The sequence below is a fragment of the Lissotriton vulgaris genome, chromosome 10 (assembly GCF_964263255.1).
Source record: "Lissotriton vulgaris chromosome 10, aLisVul1.2, whole genome shotgun sequence".
In the NCBI taxonomy this organism is placed as follows: Eukaryota; Metazoa; Chordata; class Amphibia; order Caudata; family Salamandridae; genus Lissotriton; species Lissotriton vulgaris.
This window is the reverse complement of record NC_141698.1, coordinates 171,824,140-171,848,721: the sequence shown is the minus strand read 5'-3', so window position 1 is coordinate 171,848,721 and position 24,582 is coordinate 171,824,140. Positions and strand designations below refer to the sequence as shown.

General features: G+C 48.8%; 1 protein-coding gene across 3 annotated transcripts in view; it reads right to left on the bottom strand.

Annotated features, from left to right (window-relative positions):
• Positions 1–1,653: 1,653 nt before the first annotated feature.
• The window catches only part of REXO5 (RNA exonuclease 5), a 437,194-nt gene continuing 414,265 nt past the window's right edge, over positions 1,654–24,582 (bottom strand). For all 3 annotated transcript variants that reach the window (XM_086940804.1, XM_086940806.1, XM_086940805.1), the window contains one exon: positions 1,654–1,770. In XM_086940804.1, coding sequence (XP_086796930.1) covers positions 1,698–1,770 — 73 coding nt within the window. In that variant the 3' untranslated portion in view covers positions 1,654–1,697. The remainder of the gene's footprint in view (positions 1,771–24,582) is intronic.

The window sequence follows — 24,582 nt, the reverse complement described above, 5'->3', positions numbered from 1 at the left end:
ATTTGGATGGCACATTAACGTCTCTAGAGCCAGAGTTTCCTTTTCACAAAATTCTGGTGTTTTCATCAACAGTTTTTTTTTCATTTAAAGGAGGTTGGTGTGTCAATAGTTATTTAATAGTGGTTAGAGTTTGTTAATTTAGACTCTTAGAGGTAAAATGGATCCAATGCAGTCAGGTATCATTGTAGCACACTATCACGTGCTGCCCTTCGTGATCACTGGGAAGGAGACCTTGCCCGACCCTGTACAGACAGTGAATGGGCCACGATTTTGGAAGGCCCCACTAACAAACAGTGCAATGTGAGGGTCCACCTTATACAATTCTTTATAATACACAGGGCCTACCTCACTCCTGCCAGAATCAACCGATATTTTTGCCAAACTGTGGCCTGTCCCAGATGAGTCCTGGTGGCAGAGAATATACTTCATATGCTATGGTTTTGTCCCTCTTTACACACTTACTGGCAAGGCGTTACGGCCTGGCTGATGGCATGCACGGCACTACCCAACTTGCAGACGTGGGAGGTGTGTATATTGGGTTTGTTCCCTAGACATACAGCGCAACCTCCAGGTTCCTCGATCTGGGCTTCTTGACGGCTAAATGTCTTATCACCAGGCAGTGGAAATCCCTGGAAACCCCATCACTTGAGGTGTGGACTCTGGCCTCCCTGGTAAGGGTGTAGGTGGAGTGGGTGGCCTTTCGGAGGAAGGATACCATGGTATTGCGCAAATATGTGTTAGCTCCCAGTTGGGATGGGATGCTGTCTGATCTTAGAACACTTCTGCATGACAGAGTGGTGACACCATAGGGAATAATAGACTTGTACCATGGCCAGTGAAAGGTCACTCGGGTATGCCTTCCCTTCTCAGAACTTGTCTGGACAGTGCTTAGCCCTGGCACATGCTGTATTCGGCTATATGGCTTCAGCTGGATCCAGACCAGGTGATTTTGTTGTTCTTTTTATTATATAATAGAATCTTTTCTCCCTTACAGTCAAGATATGTATTGTCAACACTTGTGGGGCTTGTCTGCCCTCTTTGATGCTTTCCATGGCTAAATATCCAGTTCACTGTTGATATGTGGAAGTTATTTGTTGTTACCAGAATCGCTTGACTGTCATCCCCCCACACTTGTTGTAACCTAACTTTGGCAACTCTGTAATAACGCCTGCTTAGCTATACTTGGGACTGCGATCTCACTTTGCTTTGTTGCAGACATTGTGGACTAATTGTAATTGATTTAAACTCGAATACAAGTTTTTTTTTTTTAATGAGGCAAACTTGAGTTTGGTAGATTGCCATGCTGCACATGTTGTGAGGTCACCTCAACAGGGCCCTTAACACAAGACATTTTAACATATACAGTGACGAGGATGAATAAAAATACATCTCTGACAAAGTTGTGTACCTAGCCTCTTCGCCCTAGGTTTCTGCAACTGACTAAATGGAAAAATTCAATTCAGAATTTAGTTCCAAAGGTTATTTCTGCTACATGGGATGCACACAAGCAATTCTGTGTGTTTGAAAACATCTTCGACAATAAGCAACGCCTAACATTATTTATTAAAACTGGCTACCTCTTTTGGCATATGTTTAAAAAGACAATTATTCAAAAACACGAATTTTCCCACAAGTACATGTACAGCGACTCTGTTAAAAAAAACACACAATCTTTATTTTGCTGCCATTCCTCGACATCAACGAAAAGTGCCAGACTTTTGTTCTGCGGTTACTCCCATCAGACCCAAACCAGAATACGATCCGTGCGAACTGAAAAACAAAACAGAAGAAAGATTCCTTTTACCTCAGAATCACAGGGCACTGTACAGGACGCTAGACATTCCACTGGCATGAAACAGAGGCAGTGTGCATTTATCAAGGTGTCAACACCCAGACAGTGCACATCTGAAACCGTTTAATATTTGTAATATTATTTTAGGAAACAAGGAGTCGACCGGCCAAGCTGAAAGAAAGCACCAAGTGGGCCATCTTAAAATGGGAACACATCTACAGGGTCTCGAGTTGCAAATATATGTGTTTTGAAAGGATTTTCAAGGATTTTACATCCATTGTTCTCTACAATCTCTTCCATCTATTGTTCGACCAGACACCAAGCACCACACCACTCTCTGCGACTTTTAGCTGGGCCCAAAATACTATTTGAGAGACTGTTGCTTTATGGCACATCTGTTGTCTCCCGTATATTTTTCCTGTACATCTGTCTGATTGCTTTTTAAATATTTCTACTTTACTATAGTGTCCAGCTCTACTTGGAACACTCAGTTCAGAGCCCTGATGCCTCTTCTACCCGTCAAAGATTAGAGACTCCCCAAAAACATCTTCAGTAAACCTTTCTTTCCAATAAAAGCTCCCTCAAGAGCACCAGATTTACAGAGTTCACTTTGTTTTCCCCTGCTCGGCCAATTTTCCTCGTATTTTTCAGCACTGGAACTTCAAAAATTCTGTGTTCGAAAAGTGTGATTCCCACTAAATTAAAATGTATGAATCAATAATAATCTTCATGAAGCTGTTTTATTGTATTCTCAGCCTACTCACAGACTTCACAGTCAGCAACAAGATTACCTTCAGCCACCTCACACATGGACAAACCACTCCATCGTACACTTCTACATGAACACAACCCACCCCAGCAAACCTAAACCATCAACTATAGCTTCAACTGGAATAACATAACAGAAGCAGACTGGACCCTCACCCTCAGATCCAACGAGCCTACCCCTCACAGGCGATGTACAGAATGGCCTACCCACCTTCAACAATTAAATCTCAAACTGCGCCAACACCCTGCACCCCCAGGAAACCGATCAGACACACAAGAACTCATGCTCAAGCATGCTGGTACACAGAAGACCTAAGAGATTCCAAGGGCCATTGCAAACAGCTGCAAAGAAGATGGAGACCCAGCAGAGACAACTCCAGTCACCTGCAAATAGGCTCTCAGAAGGTACCATGCACTGACCAAAGAAACTGGAAAGCGGCCCTCGTGGTCAGACTGAATCCTACTCCAACTCTGGTAAACAACTCTTCAACATCGTCAAATAATTCACCAACCCAACAGCAGCCACCAACACCATCATCATCCCCTCACAGATCCTCTTCGACAACCTTTCGGACTTTTTCCACAACAAAATACTTAAGATTTACATCAACTTTGCACCCAACCCACCGTATAGGACATCATTACGCAACCCCATCCACCACCATCGGGAGCACCCACCCCCTAACAAGTGGGAGACCTCTCACCACAGATTACACCGTCAGAATCTTTCAGACTCATGTCCCAGAATCATGCTTTAAATCCCCTCAGGGTCCCAGTCGACCGCTATCCTCACCACATGTACAACTTGGGAAGCATACCGATCAGAACTAATCTCACCACCATCAACTCCTCCATCCTCAGTGGAAACCTCCCAAGCAGCTGGAAACATGCAGAGGTCATTGCTCTGCTGAAGAAACCCCCGGCCAACCCAAAAGATCTCAGCAACCACAGACCCATCTCGCTCCCACCCTTCCCGGGCAAAGTCCTGGAGAAAGAGATCAACAAGCAGCTCTCCACCCATCTTATCATGGACGAGGAGAAACCACTGCTCTCACCCTGCGACCTCTCGGCGGTGTTCAATACCGTCTCCCATGGCCTCCTCATCGCCAGACTCCAGGAATCAAAGGATCCACGCTGAGTTTGATCGCCTCCTTCGTCTCCAACAGGACACAATAAGTCAGACTCTCCACTTTAATCTCCGAACATAAGAAGATCATCTGCGGAGTCCCCCTGGTCTCCGCCCTCAACCCAACCCTGTTCGACGTTTACATGGTAACTCTTGCCCGCATCATAAGAACCCATGGCATCAAAATTGTCTCTTACACAAAGATACTGAACTAATCCTCCTCCTCACTCACATGAACACCACCAGGACACACTTAACCGCCTGCATGTTCGACGTGGCCAACTGGATGCGAGAGAACTATCCAAAACTGAGATCCCGATCTTGGGAAGTAAGAGCTCCCCCTGGGACTCTTCCTGGTGGGCACACAACCTGGGTCCCATGCCCAGAGACCACACCAGAATCCTCGGCATCATCCTTGATGACTAACTCACGATGAACAAACAGGTTAACGCTGTGATTGCATCCTGCTGCCGCATCCTTAGAATGCTTCACAAGATTTTCAAATGGCTCCCTACACACACACACACTATCACACAGGCACTCATCACCAGAAGACTAGAATGCAGCAACGCACTCTATATCGGCATCCCTAACCAACTCATGCAAGTACTCCAAACCATCCACAACAGTACACCAGACTCATCCCAGAAGTGCTCATGTCACCCCGCCCTCACTGAATTACATTGGCTACCGATCCAGAAACTCTTTAAATTCAAGCTATTCATCCACGTCACAAAGCCCTCCACAACACAGAACCAGCCTACCTTAACAACCAACTACAACTACAACTCTACCAACTCTCCAGACAACTACGCTTCACCTCTCTCTCCCTCGCACGACTCTCCCCCAACATCCGCAGAAGCAATACAGGAGGGTGCATATTTTCCTTCATCACTGCCAAAAATTGGAACAAACTTTCTCTGCACATCAGGACTGACAGTCCACTTCTCAACCGCGGCAAGAAACTGAAGATCTGGCTGTTCAACTAGGATCACCATCAGGCCTACGCTCCGGTGCCTAGATATCCTCACAAGTGATAAGCTGCGCCATATAACATAACATATAGCATAACACAATAATAGGGATTGCTTTTGAGACCTATTACTTTTGTCAATCATTTTTAGACCTGCTGTGCAGCATCCACAATGCTGTGCAGCATTGATAAATAAGGAAATAAAATCCTATGGTGCAGCTGACTGCATCATTTCGTAGACGCGCACAACACGGCTGCTTTTCTTCCCTTTTTATTTCTCAATTAAAGTTGGATCGCACATGTTGACTTCCTCTAAACCAGAAGACCATTATGGAATGCATTGGTCCATAGCGTAACATGATTTTACCATTCTAAGCTGGCCAACCAGTTGGGTCTAAATGTAGTTGGACATGCTTGAATTGTAAAACCATGATAGACTAATTACAATATCATTGCAAGATGGACATGTTTAGTTTTGTTCTTGCAAGTGTATACGCGCCATCTTTACACATCAGCATGTTTCCTTTTTTCTACATGTATTCTTTTATCTTGCGTATATTGTTGAGCTTATGCGTGTTTTAACGCAGCTGTGTAAGAGGGAGAACGCAAGAATGAGGTCGTTGATGGATAAATGGATGCTTGAGTGATAGAGTGCATGTATGATGGCTTCTTGAGCACCTAAACCCATCAATGACATGAAAGACACTTTCATTTAAAAGCCAAATCTGTTGACATTGCAAATGCTTGTTTAAAACGATGGCCACAGAGAAAACGTGCTAATATTTGTGGCCTAATTGCAGGTCGATGGTCAAACAAACCATCTTGTATAAGGAAAGATGTGTGTGGGGGTGGAGTACAAGCATTAATACATGTGCACTCTTTACATACATTTTAAAGATTGAGTAGATACAAATCGCTCATGCTCACTGAATGATCAAGAAAGGGTCATGCCGCCAGTGTAAAAGCTGGATGGTGTATTGGTTGGATAGGTGTTGCTGGGAGACTTCTGGGATAATCTTAGCTGAATACAAGGTATCAGAGTATAAAGGGAAAAATCATTGTGGGAAGGTTGCAGGGAAGAGGGACAGAAGAGAAGAAGTATGATGTTGTAATGGTGGTATGTGAGGAAGCCTTCGCAGAAACTAAATGGTGATGGGGTCAAAAAAGTGGAGGGAGAACGGGGAAGCAAGGCCAACCAGGAGGAAAATCTAAGGTGTGTGTGTTTGTGTAAATACAAAACATACAGGTCAAAAATTTAATTTAAAGTTGCAAAATATCATTAACCTTAACTCTTCAGCAGGGGAGAAAAAGGAAAAATGAACTTTACTTTGTGGCATCTAATACGGCGGCATAGCCATCTCCCGCAGCACTACGCATATTCAGACCATGAGGTGAAGGCGAGCTAGGTGGATGGCAGTTTATGTTGCTTGTTAAAAGTCATGCTGGGTGAGCAGCGCCAGCTCATAGCCCAGAAGCACTGAGCAGCTCGAGCCAGCAGCAGCAAGCTGTGCTAGCATGACACCTGTGCCAGTGTAGACTCATAAGAACCACGCCTCCGCTGGCTGAAGAACTGGAGGCAGTCGCCATTCACCAGCAGTCGGCTGTTGTGGCATACTCCAGAATGGGGAAGGAGAGCCAGCAGATTTCTCTGAGGGCCAAGCGAGTCTCTTGTGCGGTCTCACCTCAGATGTCTGCCAGCACGATGCAGCACCAGAGTCTACTACTGTACTGCTTTTCCAGATGTGTAGGACCATACCAGCCTCTGGCACAGCGTTGTGCTAGCAGATACAGCAGCAGGGAGGCAGTCAGTGAGAAACATCATCAGCACTTGAGGCACTTGGCAGGGAAACAAGTGTCATGTTGTGGTGATACCTGTCCTGTGTGCGGTGGTCAAAGATGCCAAGCAAAGTGAATGGTCTGAGAACTTAGTCTTTTGGGCACAGTTCAAGGCAAAAATCAAATTTCGAAGCACAGTGGTCCCACGTAAGTCAAAGAGGGGGATGTCTCTTACACCCGAAATCGAGGACGCAATGTGTGGAATTTTCCTACTGTGAAGCCAGTCAAGAAAGGCGAAGTGTAGTAAAGTGCCTCTTTTGAACATCGTTAACCCCCACTTTTTGCCTGGAAAATGATGTCGTTTCGACTGCAAGTGCTCAGGGTCCCTGTCAACCAGGTCCCCTGGGACAGGTCTCCTTCCCTAAACTGTACCTTTCGTTTCCACAATGGGCACCCCTCCAACTCACATATAAGTCCTTTTTAAAAAGGTACCCTGGGTACCCAGGGCCTTGTGGTTAAAGAGGGTCCCTAAGGGCTACAGCACAAATTGTGCCACCCTAATGGACCCCTTAACAAGCACATGCACACTGCCACTGCAGCCTGCGTGTCTTGGTGCAAACAAAACTGAAGAGTCGATGTGGCACACATCCGTGTGTGCCACGCCCATAGACACTGCACGAGATATAGGTAAAACACCACTCTAGCAGGCCCTAGCCCTTAAGCAAGGTGCACTATATATCCTGTGAGAGCATATCTGCATGAGCAGATATGCCCTTGCAATATCCCTATTGATTCTTTGACATTGTAAGTGACCAGGGAAGCCATAAGGAGTACATGAGCTGGACATCATCATTGCGTGTTCCCTAGCTCCATGATGGCTTAACTTGAAATATGGGATGTTTGGTACCATACATCTCAGCATAATAAACCTGCACTAATTCCAGTGTCAGATTTATTAAAACATGCACACAGAGGACCCCTTAAAGGGGTCCCCTGAAACCTACCAATCTTTAGTGTGGTCACCGACTGGCCTGAGCCAGCCTGATACCATCAGACAGTGTTCTGACCTCATGGAAGAGCGCATGTGCACTCTGAGTCCAAGAACAATGCCTTTCTTGGGGTGGAGGTGTTCACATCACCCCATTGTCAGGAACTTCAAAGACCTTGCCGCCTTTGTAATGAAAGCCTACCCTCTCCTGTTAGAGTGAGCACACCCCCTTCCTGTCCTCACCCCCTTTTTGGCAGGACGACAGGCGGGAACACTTAGAAAGAATAGGAGGTGTGCCCCCTCTGCCAACTCCACTCCTCAGGTGCTGGCAGCAAAGTGAAGAACACTTTTCAGTGCCCACCATCTTGAAGATGGTAGGACTTATCCAATCAGGGATGGGTCTATGTCCCCCTCCCACAGGAGGTGGGCATAATAGAGGGTGTAGACATCCCAGGTAAGGGGCTAATTGGCCAATACCTGTCCCTCCTTTGTAACACCTGTACATCTAGTATTTAGGTGGAATCCCCAGACCCGGAACCTTAGTTCTTGACGACCTAAGAAGAGCCACAGAGACACTACAGAGTTGCGCCAGCAGAGAAGACTGCTGACACCAACTGACTTAGCCCCAGCCCTATCGGCCTGTCTGCAGCACTCGACTACCCTGCGCCAAAATACTACCCGTCCTGCAGGCCAGTGACTGCCAAAGCCTTGGGAGGACTGTCTGCATTTGACAAAGGTCAAGACTAAAGAGAACAGCGGACCTGTTCACCAAGCAATAATCTGCAAAGTATAGACTTTGTGACCTGAAGAAGAGAGAAGCCTGCCCCTGATTCCACCTGTAAACCAGACACCTACAGCCCCCAGTCCAAGGAACCCCTGCACTCTACGCCCTGGTGAAGAGGACCAAGGTGTCCCTACTTCCCGAGCATTAAAACTTACCAGCCCAGCAGCGGGTTTCCTGTGACTGACCTCCTGGCCTGAGCCTGCAGCTCTTGTTTGATTTACCTTGCACTAGGCATCATACGCTGTGTTGGTATCCTGCACCCGACCGCCCTGTGCCGTAGGTGGTGTAGTGTTGTGCCCGGTCCAGTGCCTGCGTCAACCCCTGGAGACTACCTACCCCCACTACTACTTACCTGTGAGCAGCCTCTGACAGACTAGCCCCAATCTTCATTGATTTGTATTGGGCGCCCGACCTCAAACTTGCACCCGGCCCCCCCTGTGCCGCTGGTGGTGCGCTGTTAGTGCTGTACTGAACCTTGCCCAAAACTTACCTTAACGTCCGAGCCTGGTCTTGTAAGTCGATGTTATCCCTGTGTATGCTGAATGTTTTCTTTACCCCATAGGTTAACATTGCAGAGTCTGAAAATTGCACTGAGTCCATTTTTTAAATGCAAAAGTATTTCTAATGAAAAACGTATTTACCTATGACGCAGTTCTTTTGGTTCTACAAAATAAATATAACCATGTATTACTTTTATAAATTGGTCTGGGATTTATTCAATAAGTGTGTGTGTCTCATTTATTGCAACTGTGTGTCCAACAAATGATTAACACTACCCTTCAATACGCCTAACTACTCACCCACACTACCACAAAAGAGAGCATTACTATTATCTAATTTAGCCTCTGAGGATCCACTGGACTCTCTGCACACTATATTTTTTTTCCATAGTACACAGAGAGCCAGTTTCCTACAAGAAGTGTGGGGAAGTTGTTTGGATGTCTCTGCAACAGATGTTGTGGCACAGGAATGTGACGTTTCACCAGGGCTGAATCTAGCCAAAGGACTCGAACTGGCCCTAAGAACCAGTCTGCAACCTCTTACCAGCCGAAAGGAGGGATGTGCCATTGAACAGAGGCCAGAAAAGGAATGAACAGAGATCACGTTGCTTGCCATGAGCGAGTAGGTTTCATAGCACGTTTTCTGGCTCTGAACCAATGCAGTTTGATAGCCCTGTCTTCAGATCTCTGTCGTGTGTGTGAGCAGAGAGAAAAAGTTGTCTAAACTAATGTGTCTTTAATAGCGATTGGGGAAGTAGTTACCCATGGAGATGTACCTGCTGGCTGGAGGAATCCAGCTCACAGAAAGCTTTCTTGGTTAGAGGCGGTTTCCCAAAGGACTGATTTTAGCAGTGTTCGCAAGAATCAAGGGTGGTCCATTAAGATTTCTGTGAAACCTCAAATCTCTCAGATCCATGTCAGTCCATATTGAGTTTCCAGGTCCTGACACCTACACTGACGCCCCAGACAGCAGGAAGCTGCATCTTCAGGTCAATAAGCACCTTTCAAGTCATGGTTTACTAGCATCCTGCTTCACTGAGAGCTTCCACAACACACATTTTGACCGCCAAGCAAGAAACGTACAAGTTGGTGCCATTAGAGTCCGATCCTTGTTGTTTCCCCTAGGTTTGAATCTACAAGGCAGAGGCCTCTCCCTCACCACACCTGGAGGATTGTTTTACAGCTGAAAAACACGAGTAACAGGATTTTTCTGTGCAAGACCACAAGTGTGGCAAATCTGAAAACGTGTATGTAAACTACTATTTTAGTAAACGTATAATTGTGGATATAAATACGGTGAGGTGACATCAAATTAGTAATTCAGTCGTCATGTGCACACCCTGCTCATGTCAAGGTAACAGCAGTACTTAATTGCTTGGACACCTACCAACATCACAGCCTTTCCCCTGAAATATTAGTTTAAAAAAGAATTCACTTTCTATATTCTCCAGACGATTCATAAATAATTACAGCATGGCAGTCCCATTTGTGTTCCCTTTTTCTGCTTCCCAACAGAGGTCCATGACATGGGATCAGACCGTTAACAAGTATAAATCCCAACAAGCGTAAAGCGGAAGATACTGCTTGATTCCACTGACGCCTGATGTTCTCTAACATTAGATCATTACTGCAGCCTCTCTCCCTACATTCTTATACAATAAGAACTTAAAATGTCTGAAAGTTTTGAATGTCATAGAGAAGCGGTCTTTCAATTTGGAGACGCTCAATCTGATCCGAAAGCATGAGGTGGCCTGGAAGAGACATGCTTGGTGGTTTCCAGGTTCAGCACTTGGATTCGATTGAAACAGCAAGATTTGAAGTTTGAGCAGTCTTTCTTTCAAGTCTTCAATGAGATCAAGCAGATCACAAGAGTCGAGGCTTAGACACACTTCTTTCGCCAAGAGAGCCCCAAGCTCTCAAACTACAAACTAAGAAGCGATCTCTTCCCGTCACTCTCAGACATGTCTGAGTGCTCTCTCCAGAAGAGCCTTCATCTGCTAGAAAAGTCACTAAGCCGAAGTGACCATTTGATTTTAGATGTTTTTTAAAGTGGCAGATGTGGGGTCTAGTTTGAACAAGAAAGTTTCTTGCCTGAGTGAAATTCTCTCTGTATCTTCTGCTCAGGCAGTGCAGAGGATGCGATCAATTTCTCTCTAGATCTAAATACTGCAGTTTTGCAGTTCAGATACTTTGATTTGTGGCACCCTTCTGTTGAAGCACTGCCCCCCCCATTCTTTGCCTGTCCACGTAGCAATGGCCATATCAGACTGGCTGAAGTTCTAGTGAATGGTCATGTGCCTAAGAGAGATCGTTATAGTTTTCTATGTGACATAACTCCTGTCATATCTTCCGTACTAGTGTGCCGGATCCTCTGCAGCACACCCCATGTTACAGACCAAATTAACCTACAGCAAAGTCACATTGACAAATTTTCTGAAAACGTGAAACAAACAATGTAGGAACTATCTCTTCATGGTGACATTTTTCCATGTTGGTTGAACTCTTGCTGACAGCATCAACAAAGGGGCCAACTGATGGCCGGCCTTTTAATGGAGTGCAGTGGGCCCACTTATTAATTTAATAGCACAAGATGGTAACAAATTATATTCGCAACTGCTGTTCAACACATGTTTAATTCCGAGCCTGACCAAACACATTTTCAATCAAAAGTACAGTATGGTCATTGGTGTAGAAGATTACATTTCCACTGTCAAAATATTTGTTAGGATTGAAATCCTGAAAATGTTTCCGTCTGGCCATTTAAGTCCATCAAAGGAAATGCATATCCCTGATAGATATGGGCAGGGACCCGCGGACATTAGCCAGCCCCTGACGTGGCCCTAAAACCTTGGGCGCCTATGCGCGCTCTGCTACAATATTTATGGAAAACGAGCCTTCAGGGAAGGGGTGCACTGCACTTGCATTACTGTCGCTCTAATCTTTAGGTATGCAGGACCTAAATGTAAGGGTAACTTTTCAGATCTTAACGGCCTCCCTCTGGGTCCTTTTAGGTTTCCTTTACTGGGGGAGGAGGATACACATTAGTAGGGAGACAACATGGGGCATCCATAAACATAAAACCGTTGAATGGTTAAAGTAACTAAGACCATTTATTTAATGCTCGACTGTCCTCCATAACTTTAGCTTGATTTAAAAAAAAGAAATAAGAAAAACATATCTAGCGATCAGGGCCCCAGTTAGCCCCAGACCCATGAATATCTGTGAGGTATGGGAGACTCAGGAGCCCCCTCTCCATACACTGCGGGGGGGGGGGGCATGGTTTTGTGATGCTGCCTGAGCACAAGCAGAACATAAGCCTGGCTGCACTAGCACCGTCTCTCTGCCATGAGCAAACCCGGCTGACCTGGTACATGATCAGTATTACTGGCAGCCAGTCCGAGCCTTTAATATCTCGTAATCCCTCTGGGAAAGCATTTCAGTGCCCTCAATTCCTTCAATCCGCAGCCGCTGGGTCTGGCTAGCGACAATTAATACATAAACCCAGCTACACGGGACTCGCACTACAATCCCGCGTGGACGGTGCCACTGTCCAGAAAGACTTTCCCCATATGTTTCTCGGTTTACCGCTCAATTGCCACAGCTGGTATGCTGGTCCCCCTGCACAATGTATGTATGCTTATCACTTACATACCATAAACCTAGCTACACGCGAAGGAGCGCTGTACAAAGCAGGTGGGGGGGAGGAATGGTCATTTTTTTTGTCTGAATGCAACGATAAAACACATTACAAATAAAAACACCTTTGTTTTATAGCGGTATTAGGCAGGCGCATTTTAGAACCCATACCTTTTGTCAGATGTATTTGTAAAAAAATAACCACGCTGTACTATAAAGCAGCGCCCAATTATTAAAATACGTGTGACTGAAACACAAATGTGCTACTCACGAAATTGCATTTCTAATGAGGACGAAAAAAATCCAAAACGAACAGAACACAACTTTGTCGAAACAAAAGTGCATTTTTCGGTGGCACATTATTAAAACAGTTTCCTCAGAAGACCGTACACTGAAGGTCAGCGTCGGGTCGTTTATGGTGGACCCGGTACAAACCAGGCACAGTCACCGTTTGCTTGTGAACAGAAAAAGAGAGTCGCCATAGCACAGATGACACTTAGATGGAAGAGTAGCCCCGACAATACATAGGATGCGGTCGCTGGAATGAACAAGCATTTGCAATGCAATAGGTCTCGCATTTACAAGAGTTTGAGCTATTGCCATTGTAAGTGACAATGCTTTATATTTATGCGTGGTTTTTCAAACAGATACATAAAAGGCATTGTCATTTACAATGCCAATACCTTAAACTCTCACAAATGCGAGACCTATCGCACTGCAAATGCGTTTGGCGCCCGTGCTATTGTTTTAAAAATCGTTAGGAGAGAGCTTTTGCTGCCTGCTTCAGCAGGCAGAACAAAGCTATTTGAGAAAATAGCGCCGGGAGGCTGTAATTAAAGCCCACTGAGTAACAACACATGTAACACGTGGTGTGGCCATGGGAGGTTACAAAAAGAGACAAAGCGGTATTAAAGAGGGACTACTAAGCCTAAACCAATGAAGAGCCACAGTTTACAGTGGACAATGACACAAGCCAAATAAAAATATGTCCGGAGAGTGGGCGGAGCTGCAAGTCCATATCTGAATACAGCATGCCTCGCAGCGCATGCGCTGCCCACGCTCAACCTAGAAAGGGACAAAGAGGTGGGAAAAAAACCACCAACTTGTTACACTGCACCCTTTACCTGCTTAGAATGGGAGTTTGACATACCACTTGTTTTCTCCCAGAATGCATGGATATCTCAGACTCAAACGCACAGCCCAGCCAGTACACGTAGTTAGCCCGAATCCTTCTGAAGTCTTCCACTGGTCTAGGTTAGTGTACTGAAGAGTTGGTATGAGGGTCCAATATTTATAACCAGTGTCAGCCTTTGAAGTAGGGGCACATCCTGGGGTATCCCACATCTGGTTCTGGAAAGCTCTTTCCTTCTCCTGTCAAGGCTGCATGAAGTCTGGGGTGACAAAGGTCTGGTGTCAGACTCCTTTGTGTGTGCTGGAGGCAAGCCCTTTTAAATGTAAGGGGGGTAGGAAACAGCTCTGCCCCAATCATTCAGGCAGGATGGCTCATCCTGCCTTCACCCAGTTCTCTTTGGCTCACTGTGTATCAGGAATACACAAACCCCAACAGCAGAGCCATTCAGTCATGTGCCTCAGAACACTGTAGCAGGCACCAAATGTTTAAGTCAAGACAAGGAATATGCTACTTACCAGTATGCATCTGTTCTTGGCATGAAGGGCTGCTGACATTCATATCTGTGCATAGATCGCCGCCTAGTGTTGGGTCCGGATGATTGCACATTGTTGTCCTGGAAGAGTCTTCGAAGTATCACATGATAGGTGGCTCCTCCCCTGGACTACAGTGCGCATGGGCATCCTCTCCATCCTCAGATTGTTTTTCGCCATTGTGGCAGAGATGGAGTGTAATACTGAAAGTGATGACCATGCCTGAAAATGATTCTGAGAGCTACAGCTGCGACAGGCACCGGGGAGGAGGGTGGGCAATATGAATATCAGCAGCCCTTCATGCCAAGAACAGATGCATACTGGTAAGTAGCATATTCCGTTCGAGGCATGAGGGCTGCTGAATTCATATCTGTGCATAGAATAAATAGCAGTTACCTCCTTACCGACGGGTGCCCGTGCCAGCTGCAGCAGTCTGAAAGAGAGTTCTGAGAACAGCCTGTCCTACAGCAGCTTGCTGTTTGGAGTGTACATCTACGCAGTAGTGTTTGGTAAATGTATGTATGGTGGTCCAAGTGGCTGCTCTACATACATCCTCTAGAGGAATGTTACCCAGGAAAGCCATGGAAGCCCCTAACTTGCATGTGGAATGCGCTCTAGGGGGAACTGTTAAGTTGCGCTTAGCCTTTTGATAACAGATCTGGATGCATTTAACAATCCACCTGGCTATACCTGACTTGGAGATGGGGTTGCCTTTATGTTGTGGAGAGAAGGTAACAAACAGCTGTTTAGTCTTTCGAAAGTCTTTTGTCCTGTCGATGTAATACAGGAGAGCCCTTTCGACATCTAAGGTGTGCAGTGCTCTGTCTGCCACTGAGTCAGGGTTAGGAAAGAAAACTGGCAGTTCTATGTTTTGGTTAAGGTGGAACTGCGAAACCACCTTTGGCATGAATTTAGGGTTGGTGCGAAGCACCACCCTATTTGCATGAATTTGCAGGTAGGGTTCCTGAATCGTGAGGGCTTGCAGCTCACTGACCCTCCGCAGCGATGTAATTGCTATTAGGAAGGCCACCTTCCAGGTAAGAAACTGTATTACACAGGAATGGAGTGGCTCAAAGGGTGGCCCCATGAGTCTGGTGAGAACGATATTTAAGTTCCAGACTGGTGAAGGGGGGTGTCTGGGAGGGATTACTCTCTTAAGTCCTTCCAAAAAGGCTTTAATGGCAGGCACCCTGAAAACGGGAAGGTGCTGCCTGTTTTGAAGGTAAGCGGCTATGGCCGCCAAATGGATCCTGATTGAACTGCATGCCAGGTTGCATTGGTACAGATGCAATAAGTAACATATGATGTTTTGCGTAGATGCGTCCAACGGATTAATGTCATTGTTGGAGCAGTAAATAACAAACCGCTTCCATTTGGCTGCATAGCAGGCCCTGGTAGTCGGTTGTCTTGCCTCCTTGATGTTCATGCACTCAGGAGGCAAGTTCAGGTATCCAAACTCTATGACCTCAGGAGCCAAATCGCAAGGTTCAACTGTTGGGGATCTGGTTGCTGAATGTCGCCATGGCTCTGAGTGAGGAGGCTGGGAGTGAGGCGCAGCCGCTGGTGAGGCACCACTGAAAGTTCCAGGAACGTGGTGTACCAAGCTTGCCGTGCCCATGTTGGAGCAACCAGGATGAATGTCATGGAGTGCTGTCGCAGTTTGCGCGCCACCAGAGGTATGAGGGGGGCTGGCGGAAAAGCGTACGCAAATCTGCCTGACCAGTTCATCCATATCTCATTGCCCTGAGACTGCGGGTGTGGGAACCTGGCGGCGAAGTTTGGGCATTTTGCGTTCTCGCTTGTGGCGAAGAGGTCGATGTCTGGATGACCCCACCGTTGGAATTATGGATGGAGTACTGAAGGGTGGATCTCCCACTCTTGCATCTGATGACTGTGCCTGCTGAGCAGGTCCGCCATTTGGTTGTCGACACCCGGGAGATGTTCCGCCATGAGGAAGATGTTCCTCTGAATGGCCCACTTCCACATGCTCTGGGCTAGGTGAGACAGCTGCGGGGAGTGCGTGCCTCCGTCCGGACTAACACGACCTTGTTGCACAGGTGCAACTTGAATGCCTTCAGTGCCATGAAGATTGCCATCAGCTCCAACACATTGATATGCATTTTCTGCTGTTGTGTTGTCCATAGTCCCTGCACCGTGTAGTGGAGGACATGCGCTCCCCAACCCTGGAGAGATGCGTCCGTCGTTAGCACTATTCTTGGGACAGGCTCTTGGAACGGTCGTCCCCTGCAAAGGTTTTGTGGATTCCACCAATGCAGAGAGTTGTAAGCACGACCGGTCACCAACACTAGGTCTTTTAGATGGCCATGAGCCTGGTTCCACTGTCGGGCTAAGCATTCTTGAAGGGGACGCATGTGCAGTCTCGCGTGCGGGACTATGAATATGCAGGATGCCATCATACCGATCAGTTGCATGAACACCTGCGCCGGGAGGGATCGCAGAGGTCGGAACCTCCGAATGAGCAGCTGCATGCTGTTGACCCTGGCAGGGTTCGGCTGCGCTGTGGCCGACTGGGTGTTTAGTGTCGCGCCTAGGTACTGTTGCACATGGGCTGGCTGCAGGTGAGACTTCGCGTAGTTGAGTGAGAACCCCAGACTGTGAAGGAGGTGAATGGTCCGCGACATATCGCGGCCGCACTGCTTGGCTGACCTGGCCTGAACGAGCCAGTCGTCCAGGTAGGGATACACGTGAACACCTTGCCTGCGAAGGTGCGTTGCCACAGTCGCTAAGCACTTGGTGAAGACCCTGGGAGCAGTAGTGACCCCGAACAGCAGAACCTTGAACTGGTAATGCTGATTGTTGATAGTGAACCTGAGATATTTTTTGTGACTTGGGTGAATGGGAATGTGGAAATATGCATCCTTGAGGTCCAGGGTGGCTAGGAAGTCGCCCTGATGGAGCTGCGGCAGGACCTGTTGTAGGGTTAGCATGTGAAAGTGCTCTGAAAGGATGTATTGGTTGAGGGGTCTGAGGTCTAGAATGGGCCGCAGGGACCCGTCCTTTTTTGGAATCAAGAAGTATAGAGAGTACACCCCTGACCCCGCTCTTCTACAGGCACGAGTTCTATGGCTCCTTTTTGCAGCATGGAGAGTACTTCTTGCTGCAATAAGTGTGTGTGCTCTGCGGACATAGGACGGTTTCTTGGGGGTATGTTGGGGGGGGGGGGGGGTGGAGGTCAGTTCTAGACAATAGCCGTACCGGATAAGTTGTTTCACCCACCTGTCTGTTGTAATGACTTCTCAGATTGGCAGGAACTGCTGGAGTCTCCCCCCAACAGGTGTTAGATGGTCGGGGGGCAGTGACAAGGAGTCACTGTTTGTTGGGAGCGGAGGATCTGGCGTTGTTATTGCCGCAGCCTCTCCCTTTGGCGCTGTTCCCACGGTATCCACCCCTGGTGTTTTTCGTGTAGGTAGATTGCATGTTGCCCTTGGCGTACTGGGAATGCTGTAGAGCCTGTCCTCTTGTTGCTCCCCTGTTACCGGAGCGACGAAAGGAACTGCCCCGAAACTGCTGGGACTGCAGAGCCCCCATGGATTTTGCCGTCTCAGTGTCTTTTTTCATTTTCTCAAGTGTTGTGTCAACTTCCGGTCCAAACAGGAAGTCCGGGTTGACCGGCTGATGGAGAAGAGTAGTTTGGATTTCGGATTTAAACCCTGAGATGCGCAGCCATGCATGGCGTCGCAGCATTACTCTAGTATTTATTGCCCTTGCTGCTGTGTCTGCTGCGTCCAGTGTGCATTTGATTGACGCATTGGAGATCAGTTTCCCCTCTTGTATAACCATTTCTGCAGCTTCTCTGTAATATCAGGCATGTGCGGCAGTAACTGTTCTAGGGTGTCGTAGTGCGCCCTGTCATATCTAGCCAACAGGGCCTGTGTATTGGCTATTCTCCAAAGGTTAGCGGCTTGCCCTGCCACACGCTTCCCAGACGCTTCAAAGATCTTTGACTCTTTGTCCGGAGGGGGAGCGTCACCACTGGATTGAGAGTTAGCCCTTTTGCGTGCATTAGCCACCACGAGGGAGTCCAAGGGGAGCTGGCCTTTGATATAGGTGGGGACCACTGGGGCAGGCCTGTATTTCTTGTCGATCCGGGGGTTGATAACCCCGGCTTTGGTTGGCTCCTTGAAAATGTCTGCCGCATGCTTGAGGACCCCTTTAAGCATGGGTAGAGTCTTAGTGGAGCGTTCAGATGTGGAGAAGGTGTCAAATAAGAAATTCTCATCCACTGGCTCGGCATGCATGTCGACTTCATGGTTAAGGGCTGCCCGCTCTATCAATGCATTAAATGCCGCGGTGTCCTCAGTTGGAGATGGTTTAATATTGTAGGACTGAGAGTCCGGAGTGGTATGGGGGTCATCAGGGTCATCGCCTTGATCCCCTGCCCCTGACCATTGATGCGAGACATCCTGATCAGTGTCTGTGTGGTAAGAGTAGGCCATTTGGCCATAGTCTACATTCAAGTCCTCCTCACTCTGTGCTGGAGAATGAGCTATTTGTTGCGAATAGTCCTGAAGTGGTTCAAAAAGAACCGGAGAGGTAGAAGAGACTATCTTCTTTTTGAGGGGAATCCTGTAACCTTCCAAGGGATGTTCAGGCGCGATCTTCCGTTTGTGGACGGTAAGCCTGCCCGACTCAGAGTCAATAAACAGTTTTGCCTGGTTGTCATAAGAAGGCTCGTGATAGACGACCTGTTCGTGTGTGGACTTGGAGGACACCTTCGACGTCTTCCGAAGCCTCAGCGGTATCATGGCGTTCGAGATGCTTTGGGCGGGCTGTGGGCGGAAGCCCAAACTTTATTGACGCTGAGCCCGCAGGCTTCGAACTCGAAGCGGCTGTTTCGAGTTTCTTCGACGCCTGTGTAGGCCGCTCGCTTGACCGCGTCGAATCGAGCTCCTGGCGCGTGGCACCTCCATCCTTGGGCGTCGACGACACTTTCGGGGCGTCCTTGGTTGTGGGTTCAACCCGTTTTCCAAGCCCAGCCTTGAGTCCTGAGAGGTGTGGCTCGAGACTTTTTTTCAACTGAAGGCCTTTGCCCTTCTCGCCATGTTTGGTCGTCCACGTCGGCGCCGAGCCCTTCAAGGCGACGTGCTTGCTGGTCGAGGCCTGCTTCATGTCCCAGTCTTGGAGCCAACGGGCATCTTCGTCGCCGAAGGATCGTCGACAGCCTTAGTGGGAGCGGGCGTCTACGTCGAACCGACCACCATCTTGAGTAGTTTCGGTTTCGGCTCCGTCTGTTTCGGTTTTGATTTCGTAGAATCGACCGATGGCTCCTTTGAAAGGGTCTTAGCCTGGCTTTGGCGCGGGGCTGTAGACCGTGTGGAAGGATCTTGGCTAAGGCCTTTCGGCGATGCCTCGACCGGAGCCGGAGGGGGCGGAATGTCAATGATAGGCCCCGTAACTGCGGGCGGACTCGGCTCTTCACCGGAGTCGTCATCAACGGCCCCAAGGGCCTCATCATCGTCCCCTACCTCGACGACGTCTTGGTCATGGACGTATTCTTCGGCTTGCTCGTCCACCTCGAAATTTGAGACCTGCTCCGACGCCGGTTCCGACATTTCTTCGGGAACGTCCTCTTCTTCCTCTTCTTAATCTTGGAAGAGTTCCTCGTCTCCGGCATCGAAGATGTTTACAGGTGCTGGTGCCGACTGTTGGGCCGACTGCCTCGCCGCGCGTCGAAGTTTAATAGTTTTCTTTGAGCGGAACTTCGAGCAGGCGAAACATTTTGACTCGTCGTGGCCGGGGGACAAACATGTATTGCACACTGGGTGCACATCTAAGTTAGAATATTTTGAATTACAAACGGGGCACCGCTTAAACGGGGTCCGTTCCATCGTCGATGTAGTCTGGGCCTGTGTGGTCGTCAAAAATTACTTCTTTCGACGTCGATTGAAGAACTCGAAAGGGACAGGCACCGAACGACACAATACCGACGCTGTAAAGGCCTTTTGGCCTTAGGAATAGAAAGAGTACAAGTTTTGGAACTGGAGTCGAGATTAGACATCCGAACCCAATGGCGGAAAAAAACAATCTGAGGATGGAGAGGATGCCCATGCGCACTGTAGTCCAGGGGAGGAGCCACCTATCTCGTGATACTTCGAAGACTCTTCCAGGACTACAATGTGCAATCATCCGGACCCAACACTAGGCGGCGATCTATGCACAGATATGAATTCAGCAGCCCTCATGCCTCGAACATACTAACTTTCTAAAAGTGGCATTTTCAGAATTGTGACTTAATACCTAACTTAACCATTAAAGTTGATTTTAAATTAAAATTAATTAATTTGAGACCCAAGATGGCCGTTCTACCTGCTCCCAATTGAAAGTTAGGACTTATTAAATGTAATAAGGTACCATAATGAAATCCAATGGGAGAAATAGGCCTTACAGTAGAGAAAAGCACATTTAGGAGATTTTCACTACTTCGACATGTAAAACTTAAATCCATTTGTCCTCATTTTTAAATACAATGTATCCTGACCTATGGGCTAGAGCCTACCTTAAGGGTTACATGTGTATTAAAAAGCAAGGTGTAGGTCTGGCAAAGTGTTTCTTTTGCCAGTACAAAGCATTTAATTTACAGGCCCTTGGTACATGTAAAATCACTTTACTGGGGACTAAGAAGTGAATAAAGTCAGGTGTAGGCCAATTTTAGCAGGTTTACGGAAGTGAGCACAAGCACTTTGGCACTGGTTAGAAGTGGTGAAATTTATAGTCCTACTGCCAAAAAAAGAATTTCAGAAAACAGGAGCAGTGTAGGCATAAGGTTTGGGAGAAGACCACACCAAGGTTGTCAGGTCTAACAGGCTGTTAAAGAGTGTGGAAGTTAAGAAAATAAGTTGAATACCTATAACTGTAGTTTTCCAGTATTGGTATCTTTAACAGATTTGCATGCTTGAATCATTCCCAGTCATTGAAGTGGGAGTCCCACGTTACCATAGAAAGCAGTAGTCTACGACATAAATAGCAGTTAATGTTAAAAATCATTCTCGTTAATAGCTTATCCTCATCATTTAATAATCAATCAATCAATCAGGACATTTGTTAAGCGCGCTACATACCCGTGAGGGTCTCAAGGCACGGGGGGTGGTTTGCTGCTACTGATTGAAGAGCCAGGTCTTGAGAAGTCTTCTGAAGGCCAGTAGATCTTGGGTCTGTCGTAGGTTGGTGGGGAGGGTGTTCCAGGTCTTGGCGCCGAGGTGGGAGGAGGATCTGCCACCGGCGGTCGTTCTTCGGATGTGGGGGACTGTGGTGAGGGCGAGGCCGGCGGACCGGAGCTTGCGGGTAGGGGTGTAGAAGCGGAGTAGTCTGTTGAGGTACGCTGGGCTGGCGTTGTAGGGCCTTGTGTGTGTGGACGAGGAGCTTGATGGTTATCCTCTTGTTGATGGGGAGCCAGTGTAGGTCTCTCAGGTGGGGTGTGGTGTGGCTGCAGCGGGGGATGTCGAGGATCAGTTGTGCCGAGGCGTTCTGCATGCGTTGCAGGCGTCTCAGGAGCTTGGTTGACGTTCCTGCGTAGAGGGCGTTTCCGTAGTCCAGCCTGCTGGTGACGAGGGCCTGGGTGACTGTTCTTCTCGTTTCGGTGGGGATCCACTTGAAGATCCTGCGAAGCATTCAGAGGTTGTTGAAGCAGGAAGAGGAGACAGCGTTGACCAGTTTAGACATGGAGAGGGTGGGGTCAAGGATAACCCCCAGGCTGCGTGCGTGGTCGGTGGGTATCGGGGCTGTTCCCAGTGATGACAGCCACCAGGAGTTGTCCCAGGCTGAAGGGGTGGAGCTGAGGATGAGGACCTCCGTCTTTTCGGAGTTCAGCTTCAGTCGGCTGTTCTTCAACCATTCGGCGACAGCCTTCATTCCTTTGTGGAGGTTGGTTTTGGCGGAGTGAGGGTCTTTGGTAAGGGAGATGATCAGCTGGGTGTCGTCGGCATAGGAGATGATTTTGAGATCGTGCTGTCTGGCGACGTGGGCGAGGGGTGCCATGTAGATGTTGAACAGCGTTGGGCTTAGGGAAGATCCCTGGGGTATGACGCAGATGATCTCGGTGGCGGTGGAGCGGAAGGGTGGGAGGCTGACGCACGGAGTTCTGCCGGAGAGGAAGGATGTGGTCCAGTCCAGGGCCTTCTCTTGGAACCTGGCCCTGCTAGGCGTGTTCGTAGTGTGCGGTGGCAGACTGTGTCGAAGGCAGCTGACAGGTCCAGGAGGATGAGGGCTGCTGTTTCCCCGTTGTCGAGCAGGGTCCTGATGTCGTCGGTGGCGGCGATGAGGGCGGTTTTGGTGTTGTGGTTGCTGCGGAAACCGGACTGGGATGGGTCCAGGATGTTGTTGTCCTCGAGGTAGCGGGTCAGTTGTTTGTTGACGATTTTCTCAGTGAACTTCGCCGGGACCGGGAGCAGCGAGATGGGACGGAAGTTCTTGAGGTCCTTGGGGTCCGCCTTGGGCTTCTTGAGTAAGGGGTTGATCTCGGCGTGCTTCCAGCTATCCAGGAAGGTTGCTGTCTTGAAGGAGAAGTTGATAGCTTTCCAGAGATGGGGAGCGATGATTGTGCTGGCTTTGTTGAAGATGTGGTGTGGGCATGGGTCAGACGGGGATCCGGAATGGACGGAGTTCATGATCTGGATGATGTCATCGTCGTTGATGTTGGACGAGGCGATCAGGCGGCTGGTGGTCGCGGGGGTTGAGGGCTCGGTGGTTGGCGGGGGAGTCGTGGTGTTGAAGCTGTCATGGATGTTGGCCATCTTGCAGTGGAAGAAGGTGGCAAGTGAGTTGCACAGGTGCTGCGAAGGGGGGATGTTGTTGGTGTTGGAGCTGGGGTTGGAGAGTTCCTTCACAATGCTGAAGAGCTCTTTTCTGTGTGTGCGTTATCCAGGCGGTCCTTGAAAGAGGTCCTCTTGGCGGTTCTGATGAGTTGATGGTGTTTGCGGGTGGCATTCTTGAGGGCTGTGTATTTGTCTGGTGACCGTTCGCGGAGCCAGTTTTTCTCCAATTTCCGGCATGTACACTTGGAGGCCTGGAGGTCTTCAGTGAACCAGGTGGCTTTCTTGCTGGTGTGGCTGTTGGAGGTTGTCTTGAGCGGAGCTAGAGTGTTGGCGCAGTCGTCGATCCACTGTCGGAGGTTGAGGGCGGCAGTGTTGGGTTTGGTGGGGTTGGCTGGTGGGCTCTGGGCGAGGGTAGTGACTAGCTGCTCTTCGGTGACTTTGCCCCAGCAGCGATGAGGCATCTGTTGGGTGCGGTGGTGTGTGGTGGGCTTCCTGAAGGTGAAATGGACGCAGCAGAGGTCGGTCCAGTGGGGTTCGGTGGTGTGGTTGAAGGAGACATGGGGGTCTGCGGAGAAGATGGGGTCAAGCGTGTGACCGGTGGCGTGGGTGGGAGTTGTCACAAGCTGTCTGAGTCCGAGGTTGGCGAGGTTCTCGATCAGGATGGCAGAGTTAACGTTGTTGTTGTTCTCGAAGTGGAAGTACAGGTCCCCGAGGAGGATGTAGTCTGTGGAGGCGAGGGCGTGGATGCTGAAGAGGTCGGCGATGGAGTTGCTGAACTGTGGTCTGGGTCCAGGGGGTCTGTAGATGAGGGTTCCTTTGAGGGTGGTGTTGGGGTCGGTGTGGATCTGTAAATGCAGGTGTTTGGCGGTGCTGAGCATGTCGTCAGTGTTGGTCGAGACTCTGAGTGTGTTCTTGTGGCCGATGGCAATTCCACCTCCTACTCTGTTGGTGCGGTCTCTGAGGGAGATCTTGTAGCTTCCCGGGATGGCTATGGCGATGTCTGGTGCTGAGACGGGGTTCAGCCAGGTCTCCGTCAGGAAGGTGACGTCTGGGGCGGTTGAGTCGAGGAGGTCCCAGAGTTCGACGGCGTGTTTGCGGGTGGAGCGAGTGTTGAGGAGGATGCATCTCAGGTAGTTGGGCTCGTTGGTAGGTGGTTTTGCGGGTCGGATGCTGGTGAAGCTGCAGTTGCGGCAGGTGAAGGCCCCTTGGGTGCCCTTCGGGGTGGCCCGGTAGCAGGTGTGTTTTCGTCCGGTGTTGAGTGCGTGGAGGGTGCTGGCGCCGTAGTGCAGTCGGATGTTGTGGTGTCTTTGGGGTTCAGGCGCTGGGCCCGGTCCAGGCGCGGAATGGGGCAGACGGGCTTGCCTTTGGCACACCTTCGGCGTGCCAGCGGCACCGCCGCCATAAGACGGGGAGGGAGGAGCAGCTGGGTGGGGGGGAACGTGCGAATGGGAGCGGGGGCGGGGCCGCAGGGAATGCAGCGGCGGGAAGAGGAACTGGCGAGGGGGCAGGGGGTGAGCGGGCGCAGGAGAAGGCAGGCACAGGCCAGTGCACGGGGCACAAAAAACAGTAATTGAGGAGAGAATTAAACAATTTTAACGGGCACAGGATGCAAAACAGCAAGGGACAGAGCGCAGAAACGGGGAATAAGACAATCTTGATGGGCACAACATAAAAATAAAACAGTGAGGGACAGAGCACAAAACTAGTAATTAACACCTTAGCTGCGTGTAAACATTCCTCCCCAGTGCTGCACTGTCCATTGGAACCAGTGCTGAATGGACGTCCAATGGTCGTGCGCAGCACTGG